Source organism: Photinus pyralis, unplaced genomic scaffold (genome assembly GCF_008802855.1).
Source record: "Photinus pyralis isolate 1611_PpyrPB1 unplaced genomic scaffold, Ppyr1.3 Ppyr1.4_LG3b, whole genome shotgun sequence".
In the NCBI taxonomy this organism is placed as follows: domain Eukaryota; kingdom Metazoa; phylum Arthropoda; class Insecta; order Coleoptera; family Lampyridae; genus Photinus; species Photinus pyralis.
In genome coordinates, this window is record NW_022170510.1 from 26,170,209 (window position 1) to 26,190,147 (window position 19,939).

At 36.7% G+C, this 19,939-nt stretch overlaps 1 protein-coding gene across 1 annotated transcript; it reads right to left on the reverse strand.

The window, feature by feature from the left end:
* Positions 1–13,006: 13,006 nt before the first annotated feature.
* On the reverse strand, positions 13,007–19,595 carry LOC116166446 (sialin-like). The gene is made up of 7 exons (XM_031481397.1): positions 19,260–19,595; positions 19,127–19,211; positions 18,862–19,079; positions 18,656–18,811; positions 18,465–18,597; positions 14,065–14,309; positions 13,007–13,315 (listed from the first exon to the last, which is right to left on the reverse strand). The coding sequence occupies exons 1-7, from the start codon at positions 19,593–19,595 to the stop codon at positions 13,109–13,111; spliced, it is 1,380 nt and encodes a 459-aa protein (XP_031337257.1). The 3' UTR covers positions 13,007–13,108.
* Positions 19,596–19,939: the final 344 nt, after the last annotated feature.

A 19,939-nucleotide genomic window follows, 5' to 3' on the forward strand; every position in this document is an offset into this window, starting at 1 on the left:
AGTAACCACCCCCGTAGTATAAGAGTGCTTTACATGCTGGTATGAATGACTTAAAAAAATTCGCAAACCTAAAGTGGACGGAAATTTATTAATAAAGGGGTGTTTAAGGGTTGGTTACAGATTATTTAAACATAATCTATCAAATAAACAAAAATGTTCGGTGTACTACGTAAAGTTACAACCCCTGCAATATAAGAGTGCTTTACATGCTGGTATGAATGACTTAAAAAATTTCGCAAACTTAAAGCAGGCGGAAATTTATTATTAAAGTGTTATTTAAGGGTTGGTTACAGATTATTTAAACATAATCCTCCAAACTAATACGGAGCGACAATCAAAGAAACAATGTCAAAATATTTTTGTTGAAATAATGTGGTGTAAGGTACTTAACTGTTCCAAGGTTTTAATTTGTATTCGAAACTGTTAATTGTAACGACAAACTCAATTGTATGAATAATAATGATAAACAATCATACGTCACTTACCTAGCAAGTCATCAAACTAGCGTAAGTTATTCATTAGAATTCGTACACTAGCAAGGCCTAATTTCACTATGTGGCAATTCACACTCGTGTTATCTATTAAAAACGTTTACATGTTAATTGTACTTTATGCAGTAAATGCATACTTAGAAACAATTTCTGTCTGTTCGTCCGAATTTTTATGGGTCTTTTAGACGCGATCATAAACAATTTTTGATTGATTTTCTGTTCTGTTCTAATGGACTATATAATGTACGGCCAATGATCTCCAGCCGTCGCGTCGTGATGCTTCAAGATATCTATATCTGCTCCTGAGTCAGCGGGAAGCTACGGTGAAGTTCTTCTGAGACAGTGTCCTGTATACAACAACTCTTCTGGGAGATTTAAAAATGATCCAATGGTTTAAGGCATCTTGCTCAAAGTGTTTTTTGGCAACCGCTTGGGCTAATTTACTCGTGTTGTTTGCCTAACGCACAAAAGCGTGTATGGTTTGAGTTACTCTTTCTTGATTTTATACATTTTTTCTATGGAGTTACGTGAGGAATTTTTACGATGAATGTCCGGTCACCGTTTTTTTTCAATATTCGGTGTTAACGGTGATATCCTACCAATAATCATTAAAAACTTTCCATCAGGTGTCTCGCTTAAAGATCTGATTTATAACAGGGAAGTTCGCTGAACTTGTCTTTAGTAATAGGTACAATGGCACAAGGCATATTCAGCAAGAACTTCTCGTTGTTCTTCTCGCACAATGCCATTACGATGTACGAACCTTCCTGTCAGTGGAATGATGTGCCATTAAGTCCTCAATAGATGGCATGTGCGATTTTAACAAATTGATCTCCTTCTGTTTCATTTTGACCCACAAATGGCGCCAATCGATTTTTATGTGAACTACCATAATTTTTCCTCTCGCTGTCTTTTAGATGAGGTAGATCAAATCATATATTCTTTTAATGATTTTATAAGGGCCGACACAATCGGTCTGTAGTTTTGCCTCTGTTGTCGATACAACCAAACGATATCACCAGGACCAGGCTGGTATCCTCCTGATTGTGCGTTGATGCCGTATTGTTCCTTCACTATGCTGCTTGCCACTTGAATTCGATCTCGAACCTTTTCGTGGGGTGAAGGTTCAAGGTTCTCCACGTACGAGTTTTAGTGCGCTTTTCACCATAAGTCAACCAATTACCGAAAAACCATCATGGTGGGTAGATGCCATTACTATAGACAAATCAGGAATTTGCATATAATCTCAGTCCGTGTGTGGCACGCTATCGTAATCCTCAAAACCTTGACCGAACAGTTTTGCCTTGAGGAAGGGTTTTTTTACCAATAATTTGATTGTTTCATTGTTTCTTAAACCATTCAACTAAAAAAATTACTAAAAATCTTTGATTACCTAGTAGATTAATGTTACATATTCAAGGCTAACAACCGCAGAGTAGATTTTAAGTAGGCACTAGGATGTAAGTATGCTGATTTGTACATTATGTAAGTTATATTTTCTGTATTGTGAAAATTTTGATACTCTTGTACATGATGCGTAAAATAATAGGCATAGGTATATAAGTCGCAGTTGACATTGAAGGTAATTATGTTGCTAGTGAACTAATGATGATGCTTCTGTTTCCCAGTGGACCATGAATATCATTTCCAAGCGTAACAGTAATTTAGGTATTTCGACATGTCTGGATTTAGTTATTTTTGCAGAAACCCATACAATTAAGGTTTTAAAGTATTTAGCCATTGGGTAGCCATCGGTACAACGAAATTGGCGTGGGTTGTAAGCCATGACATTAATTTGAGTCAACAGATGTACCCTAGGATGTACCTATTAAATAGAAGTACATAGTAAATTCAAAGGGCTGTAACTTTTGATCTAGTAGCCCAATCTTGGAACTGTTTGAAATTATGGAATCTACAGGCCACATTCTATAAGAAAATGTTTTTTTCCGGTCGATCTGAGACAATTTTTTCTTGGAGCCTCAAAAAAGGCAGTGTTTAACCTTCCTTTTTTTTCAAAAATCGACTACACCCAAACTTCTCGGGAAAACACTTTTTCTTATTAATTTTGGTGCGTAGAATCCAAAACGATTCGTACTTTTTCGATTAGACTTCTCAATCAAAAGTTATAGACTAAAAACCAATTTCGAAAGGAAATTCAAAAAAAGGGCTGTAACTTTTGATCTAGTAGCCCAATCTTGGAACTGTTTGAAATTATGGAATCTACAGGCCATATTCTATAAGAAAATGTTTTTTTCCGGTCGATCTGAGACAATTTTTTCTTGGAGCCTCAAAAAAGGCAGTGTTTAACCTTCCTTTTTTTTCAAAAATCGACTACACCCAAACTTCTCGGGAAAACACTTTTTCTTATTAATTTTGGTGCGTAGAATCCAAAACGATTCGTACTTTTTCGATTAGACTTCTCAATCAAAAGTTATGACTAAAAACCAATTTCGAAAGAAAATTCAAAGGGCTGTAACTTTTGATCTAGTAGCCCAATCTTGGAACTGTTTGAAATTATGGAATCTACAGGCCATATTCTATAAGAAAATGTTTTTTCCGGTCGATCTGAGACAATTTTTTTTGGGGCCTCAAAAAAAGGCAGTGTATAACCTTCCTTTTTTACCAAAAATCGACTACACCAAAATTTCTCGGGAAAACACTTTTTCTTATTAATTTTGGTGCGTAGAATCCAAAACGATTCGTACTTTTTCGATTAGACTTCTCAATCAAAAGTTATGGACTAAAAACCAATTTCGAAAGAAAATTCAAAGGGCTGTAACTTTTGATCTAGTAGCCCAATCTTGGAACTGTTTGAAATTATGGAATCTACAGGCCATATTCTATAAGAAAATGTTTTTTTCCGGTCGATCTGAGACAATTTTTTCTTGGAGCCTCAAAAAAGGCAGTGTTTAACCTTCCTTTTTTTTCAAAAATCGACTACACCCAAACTTCTCGGGAAAACACTTTTTCTTATTAATTTTGGTGCGTAGAATCCAAAACGATTCGTACTTTTTCGATTAGACTTCTCAATCAAAAGTTATGAACTAAAAACCAATTTCGAAAGAAAATTCAAAAAAAGGGCTGTAACTTTTGATCTAGGAGGAATCTACAGGCCATATTCTATAAGAAAATGTTTTTTTCCGGTCGATCTGAGACAATTTTTTCTTGGAACCTCAAAAAAAGTCAGTGTTTAACCTTCCTTTTTTTCCAAAAATCGACTACACCCATGGTATATAATAAAAAATTATAACGAAGTGCAAGTCCATCTGATTGAACAATATCTAGAAATCTGTTTTTTTTATGTTTGTGGTCGAAATAGGTATAAGTACCTACTATAACTAATTATCCGATTATTAAACTTTTCAAAGGGACATTATCATTACTGCAATAAACAAGTACCTTAAGGAATTCTTTCAGCAACAGTAACTTTCAGGGTTTGGTCTCGTAAGTATTTTTTCAACTTGGGGGAAAAATCGTAGTCGCAGGGTGCTAACTCCAGACTACAGCTCTACAGGGCGGATGTCTTAATTCCTGCAAGCCACATAACTTGTAGAACTTTTTGAGCTTTATGCATCCTGCGATTGTGTGGTAGGAGGGTCTTATCTGTCAAATTATAAGATTTGCTTTTTTAAATGTCACCTTTAGAGTTTTTAATAGTCAATATTTCAGTCAATTGTAGTTTAGTTTCATGTACCCGCTGAGTACTACATTTTCGCTTTCATCGATGGTGGGATAATAGATCTTAAGAAAAAAACAGTTGAATTTACGTATACTAGAGAGCAAAAGATCCCTTGATGCTACGCTTTTCCCCAAAAATAATACGAAAGTCCTGAAGATTAAGCGTTTTCGAATAATCTACCATAGGAGAGTCTGGGGGTATGGAGTAAGAAGTATCGCTTACCGTTCTCTGAAACTACTGTGAAAGGTAATAGGGAATGGAGTCATTTAGTCTTTCTTTGTTCTGGTAGCCTTCGGGACTACCTAGTCAACTGGTAAGCAAATTTAACACAGGAATTATGTCAGAAAGTGATCTGTGACCTGAACGGCCATAGCTATATCCCCTAATTTAGTTTCCAGAATGTCTAACTTAACACAATATTAAAGACATTCCGAAATGTCTAAATGTCTATTGGATCAAGAATACAAGGAATCCACACCCCAAAAGCCAGTTAAATCGATTTTTTGAAAATTGATGCTCGCTTAGGAAATAAGGGGGAAAATACAAAAGATATCAATTTCAGAATGACATATTTTCATAGTTAAAAGCGGGTGTTTAATAATGTTTGCCGTATTCAAAATAAATATACGGGATCACGTAAAAAAGTTATCAGCGTTGACCTCATTTTTTTATATCGAACACCCCGTATATTTACCTAATCTGAAAAAATGGTATATAAAATTTCCTTGTCAAAACCACCAGAAATATGCAAAAAGATTCAACAAAATTCAAGGCTCAAATGAAAAAAACAAATTTTTAATGCTTTTTAAAATCATTTTGAATCACTTTGAATCAATATTGAATTTTTGATATCCGACATCAAACTGCGTCCGAAATATTTGAATTACCAATTAAAAAAACTAAACGAAGTCTGGTTTTTTGAGCCTACTCACCCTACAAACCTTCACTTCTAATGGTCAATTTTAATAACCTCATGAAACATAATTTATTTTTTCTCCAACCACCTGAATAAGACGCTATTTTGTGACAGTGTTCGGTACCTAAAATTGACGTTTTGCGGATTAATTGCTTTCACCATGGCAACTGTACAAAAAGTGGATACTTTTGGTCCTAGTACCAAAAAGAAATTGACCTTGAAAATTGGCCAATTAAAAAATTACAATCACGGAGATATGTCACATTGACATCGTTTTACATTGCAGGTTGTAAGATATTTCTATACATACAAATCAAATATTTTTGCATATTCAATGCAAATAATGATGTTACCTATACGTATGTACATGTATTGAAAATGATTTACGCTCGCTATTTTTATTTAAACCATGTGTAACGTAATTTAGATATTCCGTGAATGTAATTTTAATACGTATACAACCCGCCGTCGCGCGTAACGCCATCTACTTCAGACCCATTGCACTATTATCTGTCATTTTGAATTCAAAATTTGAAAAAGTTAATTGCAATTAATTTTAATTAAAAAACTGTATGGTAAGTATTTTATTTCAATACAAAATATAACAATATTAATTGTGTATACAATAAAATGACTGAAACTGATAGCGACATGGATTGCACTCCGCCAGAGATTATAGAAACGGCAGAACATGCTACCTCAAGATTTGCTCCCTACAAAGTCGCGAGAGGTGAGAAGTAAGAAGTAAGAACGAATAGGTAATAAGTTAACCTAAAAACTAGAGTGGCATGACACGTGAGGACAAGAAAGCAGAAGTTCTTATACTATAGTAGTGAAACTGTGACTGAATCTAAATTCGAATATAATTTGAAGTAAAGGGGGTTGGAGAAAAAATTTTATGTTTTATTCGTACAAAAAATGCGTTTTCGGGACTCGGAAGGTTGCTGGACTCCGCTAACGCGTCGTCCAGCAACTATCTTCCTCGTCCCGAAAACTGACATTTTTTGTACTAATGAAACAAATAACTATTTTGCACTTTCAAATGTACAAAAAAAATCTACAACGATAACATTTCATTTAAATATCTTAACAAAGGAAAAATGCATTGCGCAAATACAAAAGTTATGGTGGACAACGCACAACTGCACTCGGACAGACAGACGGACGGAGAGACAGACGGGCAGACAGCAACACAACATTATAAACGATCTCGAGGATCGTTAATAAACGGCCAAAGTATAAAATTATGGTACATGAAAAACATAGATCTTTTATCATAATTTTTTTCTTAAACGGCACAGAAAAGTTCCTTCCTTGGTGCTAGCCTCGATAGCAAAACGAACCAAATAGCGAAAAAAGTGGAACAATAGCTCTAAGATAAAGAACTAGTAGCGGCCGAACGGACGGACGGACAGTCGCGGGTGGACAGACGGACGAACAGACGAGCGGACAAAGTAGCCACAATAGCGCATTTTATATAATGTTTGTGTAAAACAAATTTTTTGATTCGGGAATAGTTTTACTTGAGGTGCCAACATACAAGTTTCATTTAAATATCATGACAAATTAGAAAAATTAATTCCGCATGTGCAAACCCAATTTTTTAATGGGCATTAGTTTTATTTTTATACAAGGTGCCTACATACAAAATTTCATTTAAATACAATTTTTTTAAATAAGCATCAATTTTACTTTTAACTAAGAACATTGTGTACCAAATTTCATAGCGATCGGACATTTCTAAACAAAGTTATCGTTCACACGGACAGATAGATGGACAGACAGACAAAGGAACACACGGACAGACCAACAGACAGACCACAGACAACAATACACAATTATAAACGATCTCTAGGATCGTTAATAAACGGCAAAAGAGTAAAATGATGGAACATGTAAGAAATGGTTTTTTGGTTTTTATACAATAAGTTTTTTTGCAATAAACGCAGAAATAATTCCTTCCTTGGTGCAAGCCTCGACAACATAACGAACCAATTCGCGGAAAAAGACGGACGGACAGATGAACGGACAGACAGTTATGTGTTTGGACTGAGGCACTTCATCGCTCTTAACCCGCACATGCCATTGTAAGCGGATACCAATAATTTTAACATTTTTAGTGGTAAGAGAAATTAGTGAATACGTTATGTGATCTAGACCCGGGAAGGAATCTTTGGTCATTTTCCCGGCATGGAAGAAGTCATCCATTGAGAATGGTTCAGCCAGAAAGTGGCTACTTGGTGTACGTCTATGAAGTGCGTAACGTAATTTCATTATTTCTCTAATACCGCATTAGAGTAAGAAGTTAAGTGATATTTCAATTTTTTATAATTGACGCATATTGCACTGAAACTTGAATCACCTTCTTGATAAAACAATAGGTATCTAAATGATTAAGCAATAGAATTTTTATCGTCATGTAATTTAATAAACTTTGTTTATTTGCTATTACTCGTTTTACGTCTACTATACTCCACTTGCAATTTCAACCGCGTATATCGAAATGCGATCCATAACGGATTGTTATAAACAAACAGGCATGAATTTTAAATTTTTTTTTAATTTCTTATTTCGCTAGAGCAGAAAGCACACCCAAATAATGTTTGGGAATATGGACCCCAACGCCAGATTCTTATTCGGGATTTTTTCGGGACAAGACCCATTTCCGTCTTTTTTAAAGTTTTCTGGTGGGTTCTATTTGCCTTTATTAGAAGACTATAATAAACCTTTTAAAAATCACTCCATACTGGTATTCGAAATTTTAGTAAAAAAATCATATTAAAAAAAATGACTCCTTTACGGAAGGATGTATCAGATCAATCTATTAAAACAATCAGGGACAATGCGGCTTGTCAATTACGTGTAATTACTCGTTTCATGTTTAAGCTATTCAAAAATCGTTGCCTTGTAACTGTTTAAAAGTTTTATAATCATGTAAATGGAAATTCAAATGAAGTTTTTTGTTTTGGAAGATTTTATTCGTTACTACAAGATGTAGTATCAAGGTCACTGTTTTTCAAAATTTTAAATTAATTATACTGACCTCATTTTAAAGAATCAACGACACGGAAAACTAACACAAAAATATATATAATCGTCCCCTATTTTTTTTATTTTAAATCGTTGGGTGCACAAATTATTTCTCGATAAAAAATAAAAATTTACCTACCAATTTTGCATATCCAATTAATCATGCTGATTCTTCAACGGAACAGGTGCCGGAACTTTCTTTCACTGCGAAAGAATGGTATCCTTGAACCTGAAAATTTAATTATTGGTTGTTAGTTCGCGATCAATTAAATCACAACATGCATTACGTGATAAATAAATAAGTGCAATGGGAAGTCAATGTGAAATTTAATTTTTGTTATTAATTAAATTTGCCTCGTCAGGATATGTAACTTTCTGATGATCGACAACTATATCAAATTCAAACCTTGAAGTAATTTTTCAAAATAACCTTTTTTTGGGGGTTGCGAATTAACTTAACGAACCGTTAGATTTCGAAATCTTGCACACTACAGTTTTTGCCAATTATCACTGAACGTACAATTAACGGAAGGTGCGCAAGTCACTTGGTCACACTAACGTATGAAAATATTCTCCTTTTGCACGTATCCACTAGTCCACACGTCATGTGCAAAACTAATACTGGCCTTTACAAAAAAGCTCACTCGTTGACTGAAATAGATATTTTAGAGAACTGAAACTATCGATTGCGCCCCCGTCATTAAATAATTCAAAAAAGGTCGATTGCCCAAAAACCCCGTACAAATCTACCTAATTGGAATTCGCGTGCAGAAATGTTTAGTAATCCGCTGAAACGAGTTGGGTCAGTTTGCATTCCGAAGAAAGGTATTTAAAAAAAAGTAGCTTCTTCCTGCGCTATAAGTAATTACCAAATAAAACGTCCTTCAATAAAGCACCTTCAATATACGTTTAATAAAAAAAATTTAGTCGGTAGGCGCTTCAATTGTAAATCCGCTCGAAGATCGCTGATAGTGGGAATGCAATAAAAACTCAATTTCGCCGCTAATTAAATATGAGAAAACTGAATAATTAACTTTCTCTACTTTTGACGTGTAATTTAATTTAACGAGTTCAAGGATTTGGCAGGTAGAGATTTGGATTAGAGACGCATCCGTTTTCCCAAACCCATTTACAACCGTAACAATCCCATGGGCACGGGCAGTAGAGGATCGCGTTGATTAATGAAGAAATAATACTGTATAGGTATCCGAGATTAATGCTCACTTTTACCTAGAACTTTCCACCGTCTCTTCCCAAAATTATACGGAGGCTGTGACTGCATCTTAGCTAAATTTACCCCCTTACGATCACCCATGTGAATATGGAAAAAAAAAACTTCCTAAAGGAATTCTCTGGTGTCCACTTGAAATATTCAAATGGAAAACGAGGATGGGGGGGAACCTTCACCCCCCTTTGTGTCAAAACTGAACTTTTTTGAGAGTTTTGAAAAAGTCATTAATAGATCCGCAAAACAAGGGAAGGACCTCTCCAAAATTCTACCAAAAAAATGTTTTCAGCCGTCTTTCTTATAGAAATGTTTAACAGTTTTGAGGGACTCTCCAGAATTTCAATCCGATGCAGGACAATTCAATCTGTCAAGAACTGTAGAACATTATATGAGGGAAAGGGGGGCTCCTGAACTCTAATTACAAAAACAAAGTTTTATAAATGAGAGGCAAACTTCACATGCGTCATCTGAATTTCACAAAAGAAAAAGTCTACCAAATTATGTACCTATTTAACTAATGTATACATAATCCGTTCCACAACGTTAAATGCAAACTGCGTGTTTTCTACGCAAAATTAATTTGTTTTTTTAACGCATGCCAAACGTTTTTTGGTCTAGCGGCTCAACATTTAAATTTCATTGCCAAAGTCATAAGCTCCAGCCTCCGAACAGGTTGATCTTGAATATATCGAGTAGGATACCTTATGTAACAAGGTCACAGAATTGAAAATTTTCCACGTGGATTATAACACAGAACCCACGAAAAGCCGGCTCGAAGCCCAAAATCTCAGTTGCCTAAAAGCCATAGTCTATCTGTGTACCAAATTTCAGCATGAGACAGGGATTTCATTTGAAAACAAACCGCCGATTATTAATCTGTAATTTTAATAACTAGACACAAAAATTGAGAAAACATGTCCATAAATAGCTAGGGTGAAGTTTAATGGTAGGTTTACCTTCCCCCCCACAGTATTGGGCCTTGTTGTGTTTGTGGGACTTGAATCGTTCAGCGTAACGCCAGGCTCGACCCGTCGTATGGTGGCCTCAAGTGAGAATCATGAGACAACACCCTCGAGGCGAGCCGTAATAACGGATCCTGGTAGTTGAGTTACCTCAAGTAGCGATAACCAGTGGCGTAGCTAGGCCTTTTTAGGGGGGGGCTGCAGCCCCCCCCCCCCAATTCTGTATCCAGCCCCCCCTTTATATATTTCAAAGTTTTTATTATAAGTGTCTTTCGGTGCACTTAATGTTCTTAATGGTAAATTTCTGACAACTGCAATACCACATACATTGTGCAGTTGTATGCGCTGCAGGGCTGCAAGTGTAACCCTATATCGTTTTCGATGTCGGGGACCGTGCATTCCTTTTTCGTCTCTGTTTACTGCTCGATGCGACGCACGGTACGCGTAGGTCTGCCCATCGGTGGCTCTCAGCACCTCCGTGAGCGTAAATATTTAATATACTATTTAAAATATACTAAAATATACTTATTCAGCGATGAGTTTATTAAATTGGTTAATTCCAAAACCCAACCCTGAACTAGGAAACATGGCATGATGGCCTCTAAAAAGCATTAAGCGGGTCACTCTGTAATTGAGCGCAAGCCTAGCTGTTGAGGGTCCTGAACAAAAGAGGAATAATAAATAAATAAAAGAGGAAAAGGCAGCAATCGGCAGGTACATTTCCAATTTTCCCTACATTGTCCCAGTGTGCAGAATCGCACGACTTTTTTTCTACTTTGATATCATAATGCCTTCATTATGACACCGAAAACAGTATAATAATGACCTTTATCATTAAACTTCAAATTCCCCCACCCAGCGCTACGCCAACGCTAGGAGGCTCAGCCCTCCCAATGCTACAACCCTAGCTACGCCACTGGCCTTTGGCGGGAATTTCGCTTAAGGCAATTGGCTGTGTGGTCGGGTCAGACCGCCGATTGGGTGAGCATCTGTAGGGTAGTGGGAGCAGACTTACTATTGCTCTTCTAGTATAAAAACAGTCACATCAATCATCGCCCACTGTAAAACAGGTCGCCTGTGAGATGTACTCTTATATTTTCATCTCTATCTAATCTAGCTAAGAAAAATACATAAGTTTTCAGTGGGCGGCTACTTGCGACTGTTTTTATAGTAGACGACGTATAGCCGAAGTTAGGCTATTCTCGAATGACTTACTCCAAACCGAAATCAGGCTGTTTTCTGCTACCTTTTCAAAGCTATATTCTTCTACGTCCCCTTGTTGGGTGGGGAGCTAGAGGAACGAATTTATACTATTCTGGCATGGAGATTGATCAAAATAGTAAACCAGAGGGTCCCAAGATACCCCACGACCGATCTTACAGGTCACCGAGCCTCAACAATACACCAAACCAAGCAAGCGCATCTCCGGCACTGAGAAGAAGAGGAGAAAGAAGGTCAGCATGGCCCAAATTGCTCCAACACTCACTTCCACCTCCCGTGACCCAACTCTGACCCAGAGGCAGGATAATAGAGTTAACCCCGTCAGACTACAGTATCACCCACGTTCAGGGGTTGGAGGTACTCGGGCGAGATCCTAATTCCTAAGAATATCGTGCGAGAACAACAATTTCCTTGAGGTTAGGAACCTACCACAATTTATGGGAAGCTGCAACACCTAAAGGTAGTGTTAGAAGACTTGCTATGATCAGCAAGGCTGCCGTCTGGATCCCGAGGGATCCTGACGACCTGGTGGCGGTCAAGCGGCGCTCGGGAGTCCAAAATTCCAGGGCGTAGCTGGTTCCACACAGCCGAAGGATCAACGTCAAGGGAGTCTAATAGTTTTCGGCGAATTTCGACAATTTTCGAAAAAAATTTTATTAGCCGCTTTACTTATTTTTCACATTGGCATCGGAAAAAGGAAAAGGTCATATCGAGTTTCATTTCTCCGGCACCCCGATTGATACCGCATGCGGGTTGCTCAGGGTTTCTTGACCCTCTTCAGTCAGATAACGGGAATGTAAAGATGGGTAAAGTTAAGGATGGGAACAGAAGGAACGGAGTTAGGGTGCTGAGAGGGAAGAGTACTGCCCCAGCATTCGCCTCGTAGATTTCAACATTATGCGAAGCTACGTAGGTACCTACGTTTGAGGAAAACCCTCTGACAGAACCCCAGACAGAGCAGTCGGAGGCGGGATTTGAAAACGGCCAGTAGTGCATAAGACTCCACCTGACAGACAGACAGACTACAAGAGACAGTTTTTGTCAATGTGAAAATTTTCGACACCGATGTATTTGTGTGTACTAGTGGAGATCATTTTGATAAAACCACTTTTAAACAATCAAAACGTGTCAAATTTATTTATCTTAGTTTTTTATTTATTCATAAATTGTAGTGTTTTTGCAATTTTTGATTTTTTATCAAAATTACAACCGGGCGGTGGTTGGTTTTGAAATGAAAGCCCTGTATACGTTTATCAACGACACACGTATACTTAAAACATAATGCAAAAAATGAACTATAAATTAAATTGAATCAAACTTGTAAAACTTGTATAACCTGAACCCTCGACTTTGGTTTAAATTCTTGAAATTAATTACCGTTACTAAGTGCTTTGGTCATTAATTGGAGTATGACGTCAGCAAACTATCATTTGTTTTTTTCATCGAATGCAAATTTAATAAAATTTACCAAAGAATTAATTATAAAGTAATTTTAAATTTATTTAAATGCGGGTACACATAAGTTAAACTAGTTAGAGAACCCCCTCTCCTCTCACCATTTATTATTATTAATTCGTTTTACTAGCACAATCCCGAGTTCTGTTCATCGTCATCTGCTTCTCTATCAAGTTCATATCCCAAATGCGTCACTGATATCGATGACTGAACCATGCGCCTTGCTTCGGCTATATCCCAAGGCTGTACGGTAGCTGATCCAAAGGTTATGAATGTAAGCCCTCCAACCACATAAACGAGACCGATCATCATCACGTTGACGTACACCTTCTCCTACAATGATCGTTAGATAAATAGGTAATGGTAACGATAATTTTAACGATAATAATGTCAATTTCAAAAAAATAATATTGAGAAATAGGAAAATGGCACCGTCTTAGTTTTTTGTTTAATTAATTAATAACCAAACCCCTCGAATTGGATTTTGTGTCTATTTTTGTAAAGATAATTTTACGGCCTTTAAAATGATGTATCAGTCGATAGGGAGTGCATATTATAATTTTAAAGTGGGGATAGAGTAAATGCTAAAACTGAGGTAAACTTCCCCATAGCTATCTAACGGGCGTGTTTGATTGACATTGTAAATTACTGTCGATAAATCGACTTTTGTGTTATCTTTAAAGGATAAAGTAAAATGGTACCAAGTTCTTCCTAGCTGTATAAAGGAAGCAGTTTTGCCAATGTTTCAACACATATTGAGATGAGCGTCAAGTTAGCCCCCCACTTTTTGAATTTTTAAAATATTTTTATTGCAATCGTTTGTTGCTCGTTTGTTGGTTACATTTTCGCGTTTGTTGGTTGATGGTTATTTAATTATTCAAATTTCAAAATTTGGACGTATATAAAAGTGATAGTTACTTAATTATTCAAAATTAAAAAATTTGGGCGTATAGTTGGCCCCCTACTTTTTGAATTTTCAGAATATTTGTTGCTAACTTGACGCCGGTCGGAAGGTACGGAAGTGTTTTTCATTTTCTTGCGGTGGAAAACCTTTGGTGTTTGAATAATCTCCATTTACTCACCTTAACCAACTCTGAGATGTAGGCAACCATAAACGGCATAACCGCTGTTATGACGCAAATTAAAGCTTGCATGGGTGCAAAAAGTGCCTGTGCAAAATGAGGCGCCAAATCTAACGCATTTATAAAGCCGCTACCAATAAAGGCACCGTTAAAACCAAGAATTAAAAGTCCAATCACAATATTCACCGACTCCTTGCAGTGTACGGCAATTGTCGTTAACGCTATCGTTCCAGGAATTACTTGCGCTACAAAAGAAAACACGTACAAGTGCGGGGCGAAATATACTCATACTACAGGTGTTGTATTAGTATCATGGTCATTTCTTTTGTCACGATCATCCTTATTGAAACAATCAATAACCGTTAGGGAATAATGTCAGTAGCGGAATATAAAATGCGGTATAGCTATACTCATTTGGATGTTGATCAGGCAATTAAATTTAATTACGACGCCTTGAAGGTCGATTAATAGCAAAAATCTACGAAAAGCAAATATTGCTAACACGCATTTATAGATTTTATACTTAGTATTCCCTATAAGTCACTGCCCCATCCCAATTTTGTTGAGATCAAAGTGTCAATCCACGAACCGAAAGTTCTATGTTGGTCATGGAGAATGCTGCATATGCTTACACACTACCTTGCAATTTTTAACGACCACCCCAACAGAAAATTTGAAGTGTTGATGGGATAACTGCCCTCTCCCCCCTCCCCCAACCGCCCATTTAAAAATTTGGCAACTGTATTTTAGACTTCTGGAGGGCCTCTAGATAAACTTTATAAAGGAGTAGTTCATTTAAGTCGTAAAAAACAATGGGGGGCCAACTTCACGCACCCCCCTCCCCTCCTCCCCACATTTTATTAAAAGTGAACATTGTTTAGAGTTTTGAACAGATCGTCAATCTAAAGTTCCTGGTAGCCGATTCAAATAGTTGCGCGAAAAATCAATGCAAAACACCTAGTCCGTGATGGACTTTTGTGGTAAACGTTACAATGAAGAAGCTAAGAGGATTTTTAATATTTCAAATGTGATGAAAAAAGAAGTTCTTACGTATTGAGTGGTAAGCAGTTGTAATTAATCATACAGAGAAACTCTGAGAGCAACACATTTACATTCGAAATCATTAAGGGCTAGTTATTTGATTTTTCCATCCACACTTCCCCTAACAATCAAGGCTTTAGAAGCTTAGAAGCCACTATTCACTCACAGACAGGCACTTCACACTCAACAGTGGACGCACCGAGTCCCATCTCACGGTAGGGCTGAAGGTTTCAGTGAAAAGTCTAATTTTCAATGGCTTCGGTGTACGTAGACGATTCTTCTTCATAAACTACCACCACATTACAGTTTTAAACGATACATGTTTATACTGCTCCACAATAGAAGGCGCCTTTAAGTATACCTAAATTTGTTTCCCAAAAAATGCATAAGGTTAGCAATCTGTGTATGCTTAGATCTGTGGACTTCTCAATCAAAAGTTATAGACTAGAAACCAATTTCGAAAAAAAATTCAAAGGGCTGTAACTTTTGAACTAGTAGCCCAATCTTGAAACTGTTTGAAATTATGGATTCTACAGGCCACATTCTATAAGAAAATTTTTTTCCGGGTCGATCTGAGACAATTTTTTTTTCGGGGCTCAAAAAAAAGCAGTGTATAACCTTCCTTTTTTACCAAAAATCGACTACACCAAAATTTCTCGGGAAAACACTTTTTCTTATTAATTTTGGTGCGTAGAATCCAAAACAAATCGTACTTTTTCGATTAGATTTTTCAATCAAAAGTTATAGACTAGAAACCAATTTCGAAAGAAAATTCAAAGGGCTGTAACTTTTGAACTAGTAGCCCAATCTTTGAACTGTTTGAAATTATGGATTCTACAGGCCACATTCTATAAGAACATTTTTTTTCCGGGTCGATCTGAGACAATTTTTTTTTTCGGGGCTCAAAAAAAGGCAGTGTATAACCTTCCTTTTTTACCAAAAATCGACTACACCAAAATTTCTCGGGAAAACACTTTTTCTTATTAAGTTTGGTGCGTAGAATCCAAAACAATTCGTACTTTTTCGATCAGACTTCTCAATCAAAAGTTATAGACTAGAAACCAATTTCGAAAGAAAATTCAAAGGGCTGTAACTTTTGAACTAATAGCCCAATCTTGGAACTGTTTGAAATTATGGATTCTACAGGCCACATTCTATAAGAAAATTTTTTTTCCGGATCGATCTGAGACAGTTTTTTTTCGGGGCTCAAAAAAACGCAGTTATTACCTTCCTTTTTTACCAAAAATCGAATGCACCAAAATTTCTCGAGAAAACACTTTTCCTTATTAATTTTGGTGCGTAGAATCCAAAACAATTCGTACTTTTTCGATTAGACTTCTCACAGATCTACACATACACAGATTGCTAACATGCATTTTTTGAGAAACAAATTTAGGTATACTTAAAAGCGCCCTCTATTGCGGAGCAGTACAAACATGTACCGTTTAAAACTGTAACATGACGCTTAAGGATTTATGCTAATGTCGCTGCAAAAAATTTAAAGCGGTAAAGTGTGCATAATTCGAATTCGTTATTTTTGGCATTTGATATTTGTAATCGGTGATTTTATTTTGTGATTTGTTTATAGACACGTGTTCAAGAGATCATATATGTATACCTACATACGTATTCCAAATCTTATCGGCGTGGCAAAGAGTGTAACGTTAATTATGGCGGAGATATACATAAGTATAGTTTTTAAGTATACCTTTGCGGTTAGCAATCTGCCAAGACCTTTAAAGCTGCAAATAATTTCCGCCCGCTTCAAAAAACCTTCACGATTCTTTAAGAACCTGCCCTATGTTCGTTATGTATCTGTGACCACAGGTACCCGTTTTTAATAACTCCTTTACGAGGAATGAGTAGCTCCAGTGTTAAATTAAACAATTATGGCTCAACGTACCTCCTATCATATATCACTGTAATAATACGAATATTAAGGAATTCGAATTGTGCAAACTTTAGCGCTTTAATTTTGTTTCAGCGACATCTAACGCATAAATCCATAAGCGTCACTTTACAGTTTTAAACGATACATGTTTATACTGCTCCACAATAGAGGGCGCCTTTAAGTATACCTAAATTTGTTTCCCAATAAATGCATAAAAGGCCGTATTAGACGATGCAATTTTTATTGCAATCCTTGCAGCAACTATTGCTGCTATTATTGCAGCAATTATTGCAAAAAGATGCAATGATTACACTATGCAATTTATGTGTCAATTTTTTTATACCCAATTCTAATCATGTATTGGTGCCAATGAAAGTGGAATTGGCATCACTGGGAAATACTTGAAAGCAACTTCACGTCTGTTGTAGACCAGGAGCAGGAAACGTGTGTTTTGTGACGTTTCCTTTGTTGAAGGCCGTGCAATTTATTATTTATATTTGCACGCACTTATTCACACTCATGGCCGTTTGCACCGACAAAATTAAGTGGAGCTTAGCTGAAGCGTAGCTTAAAATCCATGGCAACGACAACGATTATTGAGACAATTGTTGCCATGGATTTTAAGCTACGCTTAAGCTAAGCTCGGCTTAAATATGTCGGTGCAAACGGCCATCAGGTTCGTTAAATTCATTGAGTAGGTTTAAGTTTCCCTTTGTGAAATCGTTATTGGCAAGCCACTGCCTGGTCCAAAAATGTCGTCGTCTTCTTTGTTTCTTTTTTTTTAAAAGAGCAACAGCAGACGCAATAACTAAAGATGCGGCAGCAATATCCATTTTTGAATTCCTCGTAAATAGGTTATTTCAGTTTTAACTTTAAATAACAAACCTGTATATAGCATAAGGAGGTAATGTTCTCCAGTGCATACCACTTTATTTTTTTTATAAATTAAATGTTACTAAAATAGTTACTAAATTGCAAGAAAAATTGCAAGAAAAATAGCACAAGTTCTATAACCAGAAAATTGCAGAATGTCTTGCTGCAATATTTGGCGCAAGAAATTGCACGTGCAATTTTAACATACACGGAGCAATTTTTCGTGCAATTTCTTGCGGCAATGAATTGCTGCAAAAATTGCAATAAAAATTGCATCGTCTAATACGGCCTTTAAGGTTAGCAATCTGTGTATGCTTAGATCTGTGCTAAAAGTAAACAAATACTGGTCGTGGCTTGTGACGTCATCCAAGGCCCGCTGAAAATGTGGCGGCGTTTAAACACATCGAATAAAGTCAACGTTTTAAATATTATTTTACAAGTTAAATTGAATTGTTCTAACAGTGTTTACTCTTTTTACTATGTTAGAACGATGTAAAAAAGCGATTAAAAAATTTAAAAAATTACATGCATATTCCCTATTGTCTAAAGGAAAGGTGAATACTACTTTTTTGACCGAGCAAAAAAATAAGATTACCAATAAAAGCGATTGACTTTCTTAGTACAGTCACCGACATTCTATTTTGTATTATGATGTATCTCAGCAGAGGTAAACACAGAATACCCAATACCATTCTGGTCAAAAATGCAGCTGAAGTTAACCAGAATGCCTGTAAAGGATGGAAAATTAGTCACCTTTGTCTAAATATCAGTCTATTCTGTACCTACTCCACTGTTTGTAGAAGACGTAATGCGCTTGAAATATAAAGGTCCGTAGTACCTAAAATAGTTCAAATTCCACCCATTGCAGCACAATAATACAAACAAGGCCCTTATTTTCGAGCAGTGCAATATTTTAGACCATGGCGTCCTCCTTCTTCTATCCTATACATGTCCCTCCTAAACGTTTTAGAGTGTTGTTGCAATATAAATACCCTGAACATATCGACTGACACACGCTGCCAAGCTATCTCATTTAATTCTTCTTGTGTGATTCGAGTGTGACGTATTGGAACGTCACTAACATACCATAGCCAAATTGCAGACCAAATCACCGTTATTCCACCGGTGGAGTAAATAACCAAATCGGCGCCCCAAGTTCTGGTGGTCCAACTGCACGCCGAAAATGTGACGATCACACCAACGCTAGAACCTAACCATTTGGTTTCTTACCAGAACTGCCTCCCCAATCCTACTAACCGAAAAGAATGGCTCCAAAAACATTTCTTTCATACATAGGACTCCAATCCATCATCAAAATGCTCATCTGCGGTAAAACATGCCCCTAAAATCGATTTGTGATCATTAATACTCTCTTTCAGCAACGACGAACCGAAAACAATCCTATTAAAAACCTTGCTACCACCAAAACGTATAGATTCTCGTAAATAATTCCGAACGTGCTGAACATGGTTACAACAGCGGCCAACAGTAGCCCAACGCCGATACATATAGTGGCTCCAAAGTGGTCTTCTAAACTATCAGCATTGAATAAGGTTATGGCACAGCCCAGGTCGTACGCCGCGAACACACTCGCTATCTCGAATGGGGTCAGAAACTGATTCAATTTGCCTTTCACAATTTTAGCATTCGAGTCGCATTCTTTAGGTGCCTCGTTCATGGCTTGCCCATTGTTAGATAAGAGTACGGTGTAGTTTACCCTTAACATTGTGGTAAAAAAACAACCAAAGAACATTAGGATCGCTATCTAGAAACTAAATAAGACGAAGAATGAGTTAGTCAATTATACCTTTACTCGCACACGCATATTAACTATAGTCTCGTTGACAAACGTCAAAGAGTGTAACAGTGAATACACACATACCTACTCGATAAATAATTAATCGTTTGTACCATGTAATTAATGATCAACAAAATTGTCATTATTATTCTCTCAATGTTGGTAATCCACCAGTTGCGTTGAGTCGAGGAGTCGTCGAAAATAAAAAAAATTACCTTTGGACTTCGAGTGGCAACCTTGTGAGCTCAAAAGGGCGCGTTCGGCCTTTTCTA

Excerpts from the sequence above, each read along its gene's own strand:
- LOC116166446 (XM_031481397.1), bottom strand. The coding sequence starts at position 19,595 with ATGTTAAGGGTAAACTACACCGTACTCTTATCTAACAATGGGCAAGCC. Across the intron at positions 18,812-18,861 it reads TGTCAGTCGATATGTTCAGG|GATAGAAGAAGGAGGACGCC; the intron begins GTATTTATATTG and ends GGACATGTATAG. Across the intron at positions 18,598-18,655 it reads CGTCTTCTACAAACAGTGGA|GCATTCTGGTTAACTTCAGC; the intron begins GTAGGTACAGAA and ends CATCCTTTACAG.